General features: G+C 38.9%; 1 protein-coding gene across 3 annotated transcripts in view; it reads right to left on the bottom strand.

Moving 5' to 3' along the window:
- Positions 1-16695, bottom strand: part of Lama2 (laminin subunit alpha 2) — a 563701-nt gene that overhangs the window by 383027 nt on the left and 163979 nt on the right. For all 3 annotated transcript variants that reach the window (XM_033763224.1, XM_033763225.1, XM_033763226.1), the window contains one exon: positions 4554-4796. In XM_033763224.1, coding sequence (XP_033619115.1) covers positions 4554-4796 — 243 coding nt within the window. The remainder of the gene's footprint in view (positions 1-4553; positions 4797-16695) is intronic.

The raw sequence follows: 16695 nt of genomic DNA, 5'->3' as shown, positions 1-16695 counted from the left end.
AAAAAAAAAAAAAAAAAAACTCTTAAATATTGTTATTTTATGGCCAAGAAGATAAAAATAAAATATTGAAAATTTTAATATAAATTACATTATTTAAAAATTTAATAGACATGATTGCAATATAATGGAAACAGTAAACATGTATATGAAAATTTGAAAGCTAAAGAATATAATGCAAAAAATTAGAATATTGTGAATTATTTGAATATATTTTCACACACTTGAGAGAATTAATGAACTAGAAATATACCAGAAGAAAAATTTAGAATATACAAAATAATAGAAACTAAAAAGTATAAGATACATAGTGTTTACAAAAAGAAGTTCCAACTCATTTTTCACTATAATTGTAGAGGAAAAGAGGATAGAGAGGAAGCCATATTTAGGGAGCCGCTGGGTGAATTATTTCATGAAATTATGAAAGACATCACTCAGCAGATGTACGAAACCACTTCACACCCAAGCCAGACCATAGAAGGATATGAACAGAAGCCTGACTGACAGAGCCCTGTACTGATGACCCTGCTGTGTTCTGCACGGTCCAGTGTGGAAGTCTGAGGCCCAACAGCACTTGGAATGTGCCCAGCCCACTACAGAACCAAGTTTTCACATGATTTGAATTCACTGAAATTTAGATTAAAACACATATGGCTAGTGGCTGGTATACTGTGCAATGCATATTTGGAAGATCATAGTAACACTACTTAAATGCAAATATAAAAATCTTTAAGAACATCAGAGAAAAAGCACTCCAGAGACAGTAACTGAATAGCTATGTTCTCCACACAAAGGAAATCAGAAAACAACAACAAAATATCCCAAAACAAAACAAAAAAACCTGCAAACAAAATTCACCGCTAAAGACAATATGCTACAAAAATGGAGGTAAATCCGGCGATGTATCTTAGTTTAACATACAAACATTATGGGAAATACACGAATGTTAACACTGGATAAATCAGCCTTGAACTGTTTGAAATACCGGGTTGCTGCTGGTTTACCCGTAGGAGAAGTCATCTCACCTTGACCTCTTCCATTCATTTTAGGGTTAGGGTGATTTATCATCCTGGTCCCTACATCTACTGTCATATTTTATTTACTAGATTGTATATTTATTTGTTTTATTTTAGTCACTTTTCTGGAATGTTTTGAACATTAATATATAATAATTGTATGTCAGGATTCATCCACAAGTACATAATTTTAAAACTAAAAGCTGACAAAGAGAGGCATGGTGGCACACACCTGTAATCCCAGTACTCTGGGAGGCTGAGACAGCAGGACTACAAGTCAAGCTTAGCTTGGGAAACTGAGCACCTTAGCAAGACCCTGTCTCAAAAATAAAAAGTCAAAAAATAAAAATTTTTTTAAAAAGTTCTGGATTCAATTTCCAGTACTGAAATCAAACAAATAAAAACTGCCAAAACTAATGAATGAGACTGACATTTATTAAGGACCAGCATCCAGAACATTTAGAATTTCCCCAAATGTTGTAAGATAGCCCAAGCTATGTTACTTTAGAATACGAAGATGCCTTAAAACAAATTATACATTAAACAAATCTACCAAAGATATTCAATTTCAGACAGATAACTGGCCCACTTATGGTCCCCATCAAGAACGAGACCCAGGGTAAGAACCTGGGACTTCTCTCATTTATGTTTTTCTTTGAGATGATACCTCGGGATAGGACTCTGTGTATACCGGGTGCAGTAACAAGTCTCCATATCTGCTCTAACCATCCTCAAGTTTCGCAGTTATCCACCTCGTGGTTTCTTAAATCCATTTCTACTCTTTGCCAGAGTATGAAACAGACGTTTGCCCCCAATCAGGAAACCTGGATTCCCATTTCAGCTGTTAGCAGGTGATCTGAAAGTCACCTAAGAGGGCCTGTTTTTTCTTAAAAAAAATAAATAAACTATATAAAATGAGTAGTCAAGGAGAAGCTTGGATTTAATTATTATTCTTAAATTCTGTCATTCTATAGAAAATATTTTGAATTACTCTCCGTTTCTTATTTCAGCCTCTGTGCTAGGAGATACAGATTAAAGAAATCTGTCACAGACAAAAACTGAGGTTTCTTTAATAGTCACCATCACCGAGTGGCTTCTAGTGAGTGCTGTGTAGGAATGAAAAGAATATAGCCCAGAAACAAGCAGCAAATGCGAATTTCTGTCTGTCCCATGCTGGCAGGTGGACACATCCAGAGGAAGGAGAACACCCACTAACACAAGGGACACAACGCATGGCCAGGGGTTTGCACCAACCTGAACACCACATTTCTACCCCAGGGATCTTCTAAATGGCTCAACCAATTTATGACTTGAAGCATAGTTTAAATACACAGCAGCTTTAAAATATAATTATTAATTCTGGGTAAACACTGGACCCAGAAAAACCATAATTAAAAGTCACGCACACACAGATACACTCTCTGCGTGCCCTACTTCTGCATCCTCTGGCCAGGAGTGGGCCATCTGTGGTCACAGAGCAGACGGAGCAGCTGTTTAACTTTCTGCATCTGACTCTGTGTCCTTTGGCAGACTGAGTTCTCTTGCCGAGAGCTCCATTTGGAATGTTTTTCCCAAAAACTGGTATTTTTGAACATGGAATTTAGAAATAAGAGCAAGGCATTGCTAAACATTCACACAGTAAAGTAGCCAAGAGGGAGTCTGACAGATTTATGTCAAAAACCTAAGTTTCTACCAGCAACGTTTAGGGGTTCTCTCCATATTGACTGCTGTGGGGAAGGCACGGCGGAATATGAATGTGGGATTCCTGAAAGAGAGAATGTCAAAGGTGATACAAAGCCTGACATGTTGGTGCCCTCTGTAATCTCAACACTCTGGGAGGCTGAGGCAGGAGGATGGCAAGCTCAAGCCCAGGATGGGCAACCTAGAGACTTAGTGATGCCCTGTCTCAAAAATTAAAAAAATGGGCCCAGGGATATAGCTCATTGCAAATGGCTTAGGTTCAATCTACACTCCCATAAGAAAAGGAAATGATGGTATTAGCTTCAGATGTTGGGCTAGAAGAAAAGAATATCTGTATGAATATAGTCCCCGACTTATGAGGGTTCAACTTATTTTTTTTTCAAATGGTGAGAAAGCAAACTGAATTCAGTAGAAATGTACTTTGATTTATGAATTTGGGCCTCTTCCTGGGCTGCTCTGTGTGGTGTGATCTATACTCACGATGCTGGAGTGGGAGTGAGTACTGACCCAGTCAGCCACACGGTCGCAGTGAGTGACACTCTGCAGCATTCTGTGTGGTCAGCCTGTGTGCCTGATGTGCTGTGTGATGACCACAAAGTATTCATCGGTGTCTCCTCTACCCGCACGGCCTTCTGCTTTCACTTTTAATCCATGCCTCGATAAACTACGTCGGTCACACATCACTTCATGATAAGTGGCTTTGCTCTGATTTTGGCCCATAGTGGACCAAGGTAAGGGCTGCGAGCGTGCTAAGGTAGGCTAGGCTAAGCCACGATGTTCAGAAGTCTGGGTAGGTTAAATACACTTTCAAATACCATTTCTTCCACTTATGATAGGTCGTCCTGGCCAAAACCCCATGGTCAGCTGAGGAGTATGAGTTTAAGTAGGTAAGCCACATAAAAAGGTGAGGCAACTTAGGAAGGGTTAGTAAGAAGCATGAGAGGATTCAAGAATCAGCAAAACAAGATTTGGATAGAGACAAATATAGCAGTTACTGTTATTATAACAGAAACGATAAGAACAAAAATAGTTAATGCTAAGAGTCCTTAGTGTAGACATTGGCATTAATGCTGTAAATATCATTTATGTCTTCATCCTGCCAATCATATAAGATAACGAACAGTTTTAACTTCATGGAGGATGAAGCCAAGCCATAGAGAACTTAAGAAATTTGATTAAAAACAAATAACGACAAGGAAGTCACAGTTTGGATCTGTGGTTTAAAACTAATGAATACCTCTAAAACCTTAATTACAAGATGCGAAACACACCAGGGTAAGAGCACTTTCGGATTGCACATATGGCTTGGTTTGTACGTAGCTGAGAACCCAAGAAGCCCCAGGCGTTACTGTCCCAGAAGGTCCCAACAGGGGCCCAAAATCCTACACAGTCCTCCGTAGGACAGCAGAAACATCCAGGACAGCGTCTTTTTATTTGGTCCTTTCATGTAGATTTTATAACCTCACAAATTCCTCTCTCATCCCCATCTTGGAAGCAAAGTACACATAACGGGACAAGTTTCTTCAAGGACCCGAGTCCCCTTTAATCATAGCAACCCTCATCGTCAGGAAAATCTCTTTCTATGTAAAATTAGTCGCCGACTTTCTAACTTAAACCCATTCCCATTCTGTGATCTTTGCTTCAGATAGGCGACATATGAAGGCAGTTAACATTCTAATCATTGCGGGTTTTTCTTTTCATTTAATAACTCATTTAAACGGTCTTCTGCTAAATCCCATTTCTACATCTCCCTGACATTAATTGCTGATGTGTGCGATCTTTCTGCGAGGCCTCCTTTGCAGGATCAACTGTACTGGATGGGGCGTCTTTCCATCTTACCTCTCCATTTTCTAAAGGGTGGATCTTGGAGTAAAAGGAAGTGCAGATGACCTCGTCGTCCTGGGCGTAGGACGGAGGGCCGGTGCGGGGGAAAATGCCGTAGCGGCTCAGGCACTCGGAGTCCGTCACTGCGTGGTACTGCCAGGGCTTGTATTCAACGTCATCCAGGGAGCGCTCCAAAATCCAGTTTCCCGGCCGAGGGGAGTTGGCCGCCTTCACAATCACGTAGGCGATCTGGAACACCTGGGTGGGAGGTAACCGGGACAATACCTGAGTTCCAAGGAGCCTCACTGTTTCATGTCAGATGCAGCTCAAGGTTAAACGCTACAAGCAATTTTGACTTCTAATTTTAGACGGTAACGCTGTTAAGTTCTGTGAAATGATTTTTACCACTGTGCGTTCACACTTAATAACTTTTTGCTAAGAAATGTATCTATCTCGCTTAGATACCAGGACTTTAAAAGCAAAGGTTTAAGGATAGATTTTAATTCTCCAGCAAATCATTGCCATCATCCCACCTAAGTTTTGAAGTACCACTGTAACCATTAGCACTGAAAGCCTCTGCTGCATACCAGTTTATTCATTTTAGATATTAAGGACAATAAAATATGCAATAGAAATTACACATGTGATCAGTACTTCACAGTTTGGAAAACATGCTTATTTATCTCACTCGATTTGTCATGAGTATGGCTTAAATGGACTTCATGTGTTACAACAAAAACAACCAAGGGCTTGGGAGACACAATCTGTGTTGGAACTGTGAGGCCACCATTTATGTGAACCTGGGAAGATTACTTTCCCAACTCGTATCTTCCTTTCCTCTAAATTAAAGTCAAGAATAAGCACAATACTTAGAGATGGTTGAGATTCAATGAGGTAACATGTAAAGAACCTGGCAAAGAACCCAGCAGTAAATAATGTCAATTCGGCTACATCCTCAAACAGAAACAACAGAGAAGAAATTCCAGTGAGATGCAGACAATTGGTTGCACCTGGAACATACCTAAATAAAGGGTTTTTTTTTCTTTACAAGAGCTAAGTGTGAAGAAAGAAGTATCATTACTGAAAAAGTCTACAGCGACAATTGAAGATAATGTTGAAATCTTCCATCCTCAAAACTTCATAGAATTTGGGGAATCTAAAAAAGAAATATTTGGCATGTTTTCTGATAGGGCGTGGATGCATCTTTACCAACACTGTTTGAAGTTCCAAAAGAACAATGAACAAACATTGCCGAATGGCATCTACATGCAACGCCCTATGTAGAAATACACACTTTAAGTCCTGCCCCACCAAAACCGTGTTGATAATATATGGAAAAAATGAGACATGAAAAGTACAAAATAATGAAGCAGTAGGACAAGCTCGAGACTGGTAAATGCTATAGGACATGGGGGGCTTGACAGCACTAAGCATTGGGGTTGGGGTCACTGGGAGCATAACCAGAAGGCCAGCTCAGGGGACAGAACCACTCCACTACCAAGTGACTAAAGGGCCCCTGTGACACAGGCGGGCTCCTGAAAGGAATGCTCCAGAAGTCAGCGCCATGTGCTTCATTGGTCCCAGATGAGATCTTCACGAATTCATGTTGAGTATCTGTGGTGTGGTGCATGTTGAGAACCGTGGTGGCTGCGTGAAAGGCACAAAGATAGTCAAGGAAAGGCACAGGTGCCTGGGGTCATAATCATCTGAGGGCTGGACTTGCATGAGGGCACGTGTTGTGCTAGGGGTGGGGAAATCACTGGCTTTCCAGGGATGGAGATTAGGACTAGTATTTTCCTTTCAGGCACAGTTATGAAAAAGCTGGTGGCTAAAATAATGAAACACTTGTGTGATTGTTAATAAATCACTGTTGACTGACCTCCCAAATGCTTCTTCCTTTGTGAGATCATCTGATTAATCCCAGCAGAGACAAGAAGAGCCAAGACATCTATTTTTACGTGTATTGGCCAGTGATGGCAAACCTTTTAGAGCTTTCAACAGTAACAAACAGCCAGATGCAGCATGCATGCCATCAGTTCACCAAGACTGGTATAAGCTTTGACCGGTCTTAGTGAATAGCTTCATAGGTGGGAAATGTTGATGAGTTTATATTCATGAAGCAAACATATGAACAAATGGGTTAATTAGGTTAATGGAAGATTCATCTGCCTCTTGTTATCTATAGCGCATACCCAGGTAAACATCCAGATCTCAGCTGTACTGACTTCAACTTGCTTGAGTTACGAGTAACCCTCAGGAACTGATCACCTTGTAAGTCGAGGGTCCCCTGTACATGCACATACTAAAGTCGTCAACTCTGTGGTTTGAAAATGAGGAATCAGAGAGTAAAGAGAACTTTTACTTCATTCCAATATCCTTCTACATTACATGAGTTAATATGAAGGTCTTGTTTTTAAAATAAAATTATTTTTTAAATAAAATTAATATAAGTGTCAGGGAGAGAGAATAAACATAGGGATAAGACAGAACATTCACCATCAACTGCAATGTTTTAAGTACTGTTCATTAGAGTTATTACTTTTACATAATTTATATTCAAAAACTCAGCACGTGAAACTTTCTTATGGGGAGATTTCACTGATGCCAACTGGATCATTACATAAAATGCACAGGCAGAACTCTCTCTACTATAAAATATGAAACTGTCTGGTCTTCACTGTGGGTAATCCCACTGTATTCCAGGCAAGATCCTAAATCACAAAGAAAGTGAATTTGTGAGCACCTACAGGGTGGGGACTATAGCTCTTACATCATTAAATATGTTACAGTCGTTCTTATGATTATTTTTTGAAATGGTGAGTATTTGATGTCTATCAGACCTATATAACCAAAACCATACACCTCCATGTTACTGCTATTACTTGAACACTGACCACTTCTGTTTCTGATAGAGCTTGAATCTCGGTAGACACTGGCATATCTTATTACACCCCCACGAGCTGAGAAAATGAAACTCTTTTGCTGCATGCTTTCTAATGTTTCTTTTCCAAAACCAAACCATGGAAGAGATAATGAGATAATGAATACAAAATACTGCATGTTGTTTGGAAGAGAAAATCTGTGTATTTTTCTGTAGCATTCCTTCCAGAAGAAAGTGCACAGGGAGATAGTTTTTAAAAGATCAAAAAATTAAAAAGGGATCAGAAAGGCTATTAGAGATCCCAGGGACTCAGAAAGAAAAAAAAAATAAAGATACATGGAAGTTATGAAAAATGAACTTTGTTTAGAAAGCAGCTCAGCAAGTAGATATAGAAAGAGGCCAAATTTACTTGGAGCTACAATTTGGACTTATGATGTAGGAGCTTCTGTGTTGGCTCGAGATTAATAGATGAAAAATAATGCAGGAAAAAAAGTTCTGAAGCAACCCCACAGACTTCTTTTGTAATTCAATATAACACCAGCATTAAGTGACATGGAAAAGCAGCCAGTGCCACGGAAAACATTAAAGGAGTCCCCTTTCAAGACAATATCCCTCTTTCATTTATTTTCTATGGGTTCCTTCACATCCCAGGCAAAATTAATTACATTTGTTGGCACGTAGTATTATGAATAAACTTTTTAAAGTGTTGTAAATAGCATTACTGAAAAACACACTAAACAGACGTTTTCTTTGAAGGCTTCAGAGAATGACTGGGAACATTTTTAACAGTGATTTTCGAAGTACTACAAATTTTCAACGGCCCTAAGAAGATAGCTCCTTAATGCTCTCTCTGACACTTTTATGAACTGTCTCTTGTATTTTCAGCATAAAAACTTTAACACTATGAGTTTTGATACCTTATTTCTTGATGAATAAAGGCCTAATCTCTTACGATGTACAACAAGGAAAGCAAACACCCCATTATAAGACGTACAAAGTTTGCTAGGATTTAATGAATCTAATACAGCAATATGTGATGTGCAGGTGTTTTCTTGTTAGAGGGCACTTTTTTATAAAGTTAGTGCCTGAAAAACATCCAAAAATCTCTCTTAAATTACCACCAAATACCTGAGATTTTTACTACAACAAAGGGGACTTCTCTTTTTGCTTCCGTTAGCTCCTCATCTGCGTGTCATCTGAAAAACTGTCGTGGAATTACTTCATCTCTACAGCACTGAATAACAAGTATTAAGACCGTGATCTCATTTATTGTCTAGTTAAAGAATAGTCTTCCAGAAGAATCTTTCAGTCCCAAAAGAGGGAGTAGCAAACAATGGTCATTGTTGCAAAGAACAAGGCTTTCCAATCCTTTCCACATCATGCCTAGGGTAAAATGATGCTGGCAATGCACTGGGATCAAGAATTCTTCATTGCCCCAAGTAACTGCGGAGCCCTGAGCACTCCAGACCCCATCCTGTGAAAGCCTCATAGAGCCCATGCGGGTGAGCTTTATAAGAAGCACCAATTTCTAGCACACACATTGCTAAATGGGGATTTAAAAACAAATCCATTGCTTCAAGTCTCGAGAATCCCTCCATGCTAGTTCCTTTGCCTTCAGAAGAAACACAGATGTGGAAAGATGGTACAAAAGATTTCTGTGCTTTGTACATCTCACCAGGACCCTCGAGTGTCACACATAAGTAAAAGAGCCAGTGTAAAGTGCAGTTCCTTAATGATGCAACAAGGTCATCGGACCTCTGTTTCCTATGGGATCATTGCCATAAAAGTCATAAAAATATTAATGAAGACCTTCGGTATGGAAGACAACACTTTCTCCTTCTTACAGAAGTAGGACTGATTTACACTGTCCTCTCTTTGCCTTCCAAATCTATTGAGAGAACAGCATGTGGTCATGTTCAGCTCCGGCTGCTTACTCACATTGTTATTTGTGAACTTGCAGTAGCAAAGAGTTGCCCAGAGAACAAAGCCACTTTTATGAAATACATTCTGCAGTATTCTATCTTTTCTCTTGCCCATGTTACAGATGTTACCATTTTCACGTGCTATGATGCCATCTTCAATAACTGAGACACGTCTGTATTCTAGGCTTTAATAGAATGTCACATTTTCATATTTATCTATACAGACCTAAAGTCATACGAGCTGTCCAATGTTGGAATCTGAAGGGATCATGGAAAGCATGAGTTTTTGAGCTTAGTACCCACTGGAGTAATCTGAGGGGATTTATAGATGTGCACATGGCATCTTCTTTTGGAACTGATGGTTATAGTTCATGTAACTGCCAGCCATTCCACCTGTGACCGTTCCAGAGAAAACAGACATAAAGTAGAATCCAGTAACAGCAAGGAGAAAGGGGTGAGAGCACTTCAGCATTTTTCTGAAAGGTCCAGGAGAGTTACTGACAAAGGGGAGCAAAGCTCGGACCCCCCAGAGTTCATGTGGACTGTGGCCCAGGTGAAAGTCTAGAACCTGAGAAAGGCAGGTGTAAGGAAACAGGGCGGAGAAGTGGGATGAATGTACAGAAATCATCGAAAGCCTGTGTCCAATAGAAAACTGACGCGAAGCCTCAATCCCAGTTCAGTTGCATGTAACCAAGCTCTTAGTCCTCAGGGACAATTTCTGCAAAAGCCTCAGTATTTGGTTGTTATGACCTTGAAGATCGTCTGATAAGAAAATTATGTAAATTATGTAAATGGTACTGGACCCAAAGTGTAGCTAAGCTCTAATGATAAAAGTTTTAAAATAGTGCTTTCAACTTTGACGATCTACCTGGAAATGTGTGTGCGATTATTATTTTGCAGGGAGAGCTTCTTACTTACATCAATACATCTAAAATAACCCAGTGAGGAGCTCAGAAGGAGCTGGCCTGTCCATATAGCCTATCTGCAGGCAAATTCATTTAGAATAATTTTGCATACTAAAAGGATTTGCAATTGTCCGCCAATCAGAACATGCAGTCCACTTTATTTCACCCTCCTTCACCAAGTGTGGGTTTCATCTGCTGTGTGTGAGCTAACTGAAGTGGAGGTTCACAAACGCACTACTTCATCTCAAAGTAAGTGTCTCTTGGGTCGTAAGGGAAACAGAAACACTCTGCTCCCAATTAAAACAGATTTTTAATACTCAAATTAAACTCATGTGAAGTTAATAGATTGGAAAATGAATTACACTACCACCCCAGAATTCTTAAGAAATAATGACCTAACTGGATGACTAATGATAATTCTTTGAAGAGAACATTTGCAATTATTTGTGGAAATTGTTTTTTAAAGTGGTTAAATGAATGCCTAAGTCTTCAAGAGATGATGTTGGAAGGACTTTTTTTTTCCTACCTCACTCTACAAGAAAGCAAATCTCAACTTCTAGCTCAGAAAAACAGAGTTCTTCAGCTCTTCTGAAGTTAATAGACAAATAAAATGATACTCCATTTCTCACAGAGCTGGATAAGTTGGTTGCAAAGCATTTGGAAAGAAATTTTTATCAAGCAAGAAACAACCAAAAAAAAGCCTGAGACGGAAGGACAAGGGTGAAATTACACAGTGTGACAAAAGGAACTTGCAGTTTGTTGCAGTGGTACATGGCACATTTCTGCTGTCAGGAAGAGGTGGCTACTGTAAAAATTGACCTATGGTTCACTACGCCCAGCAGCAGCCACTAAGGTACACTAAGGCCAGCCATTCAGATATTTCCGGAAGTGTACTAGAGGATGCTAGACATGACCTATAAAGTGATCATGCCACAAAAAGGGAAGCTAGATCAGAGACAGGCAGAATTGAACTAAGAATTTTCATAAAATACAGTAGAAGAGCATGTGAACAGCACTACTGGCAGCAAATAAGAACGCGAAAACTATTGAATAAACAACACACTTTCTTGCAAAGATAAATTGGAAAGAGGTTAAAAAAATGGGGTCATAGATAAAGACTTAAGAGATATAACCAGACAAAGGTAATATGTGTCTTCGGTACACACTTTGATTTAGTCAAACAACTATTCAGGAAGAAATTAGAAGCTAGTGTGATGATTTAAATACTGACCGAATAGGTGTTAATGTTGAAGTAGTAATAGCAGTAATTTTAGGAGAAGCAATGTTTACAAAGAAGTCACAATCTTCAGAGATGAATAACAAAATATTCATAGAGAAAGCATCAGTTTGCCTTCAAATAATCTAGGGGCAAAAGAGTACGTGGGTGTGTTTAGAGCTGATCTAGAGGGAACTGGAAATTAAGTCTTCTTCTTCTTCTTCTTTTTAGCTGTGTATTAATTCTTATAGGGGAATGGGTATCAGGTGAGTCTGTGTCCGTGGGATTTTTCCTCAGTGTTCCTGTGTTTGGAGATTTTCACAATTAGAATAAGAAAAGTTTACTAATATATCACATTTCCATAAACAAATAATTCTCTAGCACATGGTAATATTACCGCTAGCAGTGATTTAGTGCTTGCTCTTAGAGGAAACATTTAATGTTTTTTCTTAATTATCTTGGTAAATGGTTAACTCTGCTTCTTGCTGTCCCTATATTGTATTCTGAAGTCAAGAAGCATGTATCAATAACTAATTATCACTTCTACAGGGCATTATTGGCCCAGAAGGTCCCAAAATTTTAGTCTAGGAGCACGGGTGAATGGAATCCAAACCGGAATGAATTAGGTCCTCCCTCTGCTTATCCACGCCATTAGTGCTCCATGCCTCATTAGGCTGCTATCATTTTTCACAATATGAGGTGCAGGGAAAACCCAAGCAAGTGTTTTCCTTGTCTTTAGCACTGCCCTTGACATCTGTTCTCTCCTCACACGCTTCTGTCTCATTTGAAGCGATCTACAGTCTGAAAAGATTGACCTGCCTCCTGTGACCAAGTCATCCACTCAGCGTGGCTTTCGCACCTGCCACTGGCAAAAGAGCAGGTAGTCTGCATCCTCCGCAGGACATGACAGTCCTTTCAATGAAACCATCACAGAGCTCAATATTGGTGTGAATCGCAGACAATCAAGAATGTGACAGTTTAAAGCTTGCCTTCTAAAAATGATCCACCCCGGAGAAATACCTGGCATTGCCTTTGTTTGGTACCTCTGTAATTACCACGGTAAGAACCACCTGGACATTCTCCAATTGATGACATTACAGACAGGGATAAATCACTTGTTCAAAGCATTTGGGGAATAATAGTGAAGATTTGTAGTGATGAGGAGTTAGAAATACAATATTGACAATGTAGAATAACATATCAAAGACAGAGTTAAACTTTCTGATCTTGCTTCATGAATGCGCTCAACAGATCAGAGTCACTTAACACATCCAACTTTAGCTATTCCCAATGAAATAGCATCAGCTATTTTCATGCTTATATACTGCCCACTCTTGTCCTTCTCTAGGGACTTTCTGAAGAACAAACTGTATCTTCTGTTGTTCATTACTTTGCCATCCTTTCTCTATTTAATTTCCTGCAGTCTATGTATCACCCCACCACCACCTTATTATGATCACCTCAGAAATTTACTAGTGACCTAGTTAGGAAATTCACATTTTTTTTTCTCCATCTGCATCTTCTTTGATATCTCCATAGATTTTGCCTATGTTGCTCGACCCCTTTCTGCACTGCCCCCCTTTTTCCTTTGGAAAAGTGATATTTATTTTAAACTTATATATTCTTAAATGAAAGTTTTTTTTTCTACTATAGCTCTTTGCTTCAAATGAAAAATAAACAACTGAAGAGGAAGGAGTGAAGACAAAAGAGGTGTTCAGAGAGCGTACTCGCCTGAATTTTTCCATCTGCCCTATGTAGGTACTTCTGCTTTGCTTCTTTTAAACTTGATTTTTCAAAACAAAACCATAGTCCAATATTCCATTTGTAAATAACGTTTTCTTATTAGTTAGTTTCTACTTTTTTGCAATGTAGTTTGGCATACAGAATATTTTTTCTGTTAGCAAGAACTCTATGAGACAGGTAGTAGATGAGAAATGAAAGGGGCTGGATGGACAGAAAGAGTAATGGCCTCTCCAAGTCACCCATACCCTACTCCTCAGAGCCAATGGCTGCATCTCTCTAAATGGCAAAGGGATCTTGCAAATATAACTTAGTTGTAAATCTTGTGATGCGAACATAATCCTAGGTTATCTGGAGAGCTCAGTGGTCACAAGGTCCTTTAAAAAAAGACGAAAGAAAGAGATGATGGAATGTGAGAGAAGGATCCAACTTGTTGGTGACTTTGAAGGTAAGAGATGGACTAGAGCACAGGCCAAGGAATTCAGGTGGTACCAGAAGCTGGGTCAAGAAAGTGGACTGTATGAGAGCCCATGAGACTCATGTCAGATTCTAAATTCACATTGGTTTAAACTGCCAAGTTTGCATATTCTGTCATGACAGGAACCAAAAACCAATGCAGAAACCAGCTTGTTGTATTTCACATAACTAGTAAGACATAAAGCCAGGTTATATAGTTTTGTCTATTTTTGCTTCAAGCATACAAACACATACTTTCATTCCTATGACTTTCTTAACTAATTCCAGTACACAAATATTTTCCACATCTCAATTTATAACCTAACCATATTTTCATATGAACATCCCTGATGACACTTAATTTGGCTTTATGTGGAATAGTTTCACCTTTACATTACCACCAAAACCAAGTCATGTTTCTAGCAGCAAAAACTACAACAATCTATCCATGTCGAGTAATTGCTTACTCTTAACATATGCTTAATGTTTTAAATGTAATTGGACAGGTGAATAAAAATGGAATACCACCTCTAAGATGATGTAAGTCACCTCTGATGGCTGCAGAGAGAACCCCCATATCACACAGTATTAAGAAGAATGGTTAACAGGTCTTCAGCAGTTATGTAGGCATATTCTACCAAGATAGCAAGTTTAGACACTTCCAAATTATATATCCTCCTTCTAAAATAAAGCTTTGCAAAGGACTGCACTCAGCGGGGTGTGGTGGCATGTGCTAGTCATCCCAGCTACTTGAGAGGCCAAGGCAGGAAGCTTGCATGTTTAATCCCAGCCTGGGCAATTTAGTAACCTACTTAGACTCTGTCACAAAATAAAGCAATTAAGAAAAGGGCAGGGCATGTAGCTCAGTACGAAGGCCCTGATTCAATACCCAGTACCACACACCAACAAAAAAGGGCTTGAACGGACATATAGTTTCGTCTTCCTTGGATGTTATCCCTAGTACTGGAAAAAAAAATAATAAAACAGTAAAAGGTGAGAGAGCATTGAATAACTGTCAGAGTGATCTTCACCCCAAATTATAAAGAGGTGACTTCACTTACCATTGAAGTGTAAAGATTATAAATGAAATGAAAAATGAGAAAGCTGCAGAATCTGATGCTATTCTGTCTAGGATTTAAAAACAAAGATAGCATATGACACTTATAACTATGTGGACATTTTATAAAGATGAGTGGCAAAACGTTGAATTTTTTCCAAAGTCTACCATTCTAGAGAACATGTGAAAAAAAGATTTTATAAGAATTAGCTTGTGAATCTGCAGTCTGTATTCTGTCTAGATTTCTCATGCTTCTTTTTGAATCAAAAACGCTTTAAACTATAATATAACTTCGGTGATGTCAGATGAAACATGAGTTACGAAGTGCTGAGGGCCAGATTTCAGAAGCTCCAAAGGAACCACAGCACACAACACTTAGAGTTCTGTGCTGTCCTTTCCTCTTCTTCCTGGATTTATAAATGAGCATTTTGCTCTGGGCAAATCAGCCTGCTCCTGGTTTCTCAACATTCTTCATGTAGTTGCCAAAGAGAAAAGTTTCTTTACCCTTTTCCTTTCTTTTTTGACTGTCACCATATGATGTAGATCCTTCAATCAAATGAACCTCATCCTACAGGAAAGGAACAAACAAACTTAGAACCAACTTGGGAATGATTTTTTGACGTGAAAGTCTTTCCAATTTATCAGGTTATGAGTGTCACATGTTCACATGTTCCAGTTATAGCTAGAGTTGTTCCCAAAATTAACAAATATCCTTGAGACATTTGTAATTCTAAGTGTTCTATTATGAGCATGCATTTATCCTTGAACATGATGACTTTCTGGAAAAGCCATATCTAGAAAACCCTACACTCATTTCCTTTTAAAGCTGAACAAAATATAGCCAGGGATTTCTGATCTTCGCTATCCAACCGAACATTTAGTTACAAAGTATGGAAGCAAATCTTAAAGGAATTACACAAGTATATCTTTGGGAAACAGAAGCAGTATTTCTTCAGTATGGAAGCAAACCCACATGCGATGCTTAATGCAAAAATTATAATCACAGTGCTTTGTTAGCAGCCTGACTACAATTCCTTCACAACAAAAGATAAAGCCACAAGATCATCAGGAGAAGGACACGATGCTAAAAACTGAGTCCACTCAGAACAGAGAAGCGATGATAGCAGAACATCCACACAGTGGTACCATGAACACACAGGAAGATGACTGTCTATAGAAACAACATGAAAAATTCAACGACATGTTTGGAAACATGAAGCCAAGATTCTCCTAATGTAAACATATAGTGCTTAGTTGTTAAGTAACTGCTGCCGTTAGCAAAGCCTTATAAGAAGTAGAAGGATGGATAATTAACTTGTCCTAAGCCCAGGCTCTATGTTTCAGTGAGTGAAGGAACAGAAATGCAAACAGTGACCTTAAACAAGAGGTAATAAATGCAGCCACTTATTGAAAACAGATTTGATATGTGTTTTGTTTAGAGGGACCTCTCCTTTTTTGCCTGTTCAGCATTTTACACTATCAAATATCATCTCCGACAGACATGAAGACCAGCAGCTTGGCTGTTAAAATTCTTGAGTTAATCCTTTTAGTCTCTAGCTCAGAAACACTTAAATGATAGTATAAACCAGAAGAAGGTCAAGATTTGAATTGTAGATATTCTTGACTTGAATAATACTTCAGAAATGAATTGAGTGCCTAAAGTATACAAGGCATTGGACTGATTTCAAGTCAAACTGCAGCCTAAACATAAATGAAATTATTTAAATATGAACAGAATACAATTAAGTGTCTCTATGCTCAGAAACCTTTTTAGAGAGAATTAAAAGAGAACATTCAAACAGGGACAAGGTGACTTTTTACTTAAGAAGGTTGAGAAATAACCAGGTGTGGTGGCGCCTGCCTGTAATCCCAGCACTCGGGAGGCTGAGGCAGGAGGATTGCTGTGAGTTTGAGACCATCCTGGGCTGCATAGTGAGTTCCAGGTCAGTCCCAAGTACATAGTGAGACCCTGTCTCAAAA

This window comes from Fukomys damarensis, unplaced genomic scaffold (assembly GCF_012274545.1).
Source record: "Fukomys damarensis isolate Sample0158 unplaced genomic scaffold, DMR_v1.0_HiC HiC_scaffold_14, whole genome shotgun sequence".
Lineage (NCBI taxonomy): Eukaryota > Metazoa > Chordata > Mammalia > Rodentia > Bathyergidae > Fukomys > Fukomys damarensis.
The sequence above is the reverse complement of the archived record's forward strand: the minus strand, read 5'-3'. Positions and strand labels throughout refer to the sequence as shown.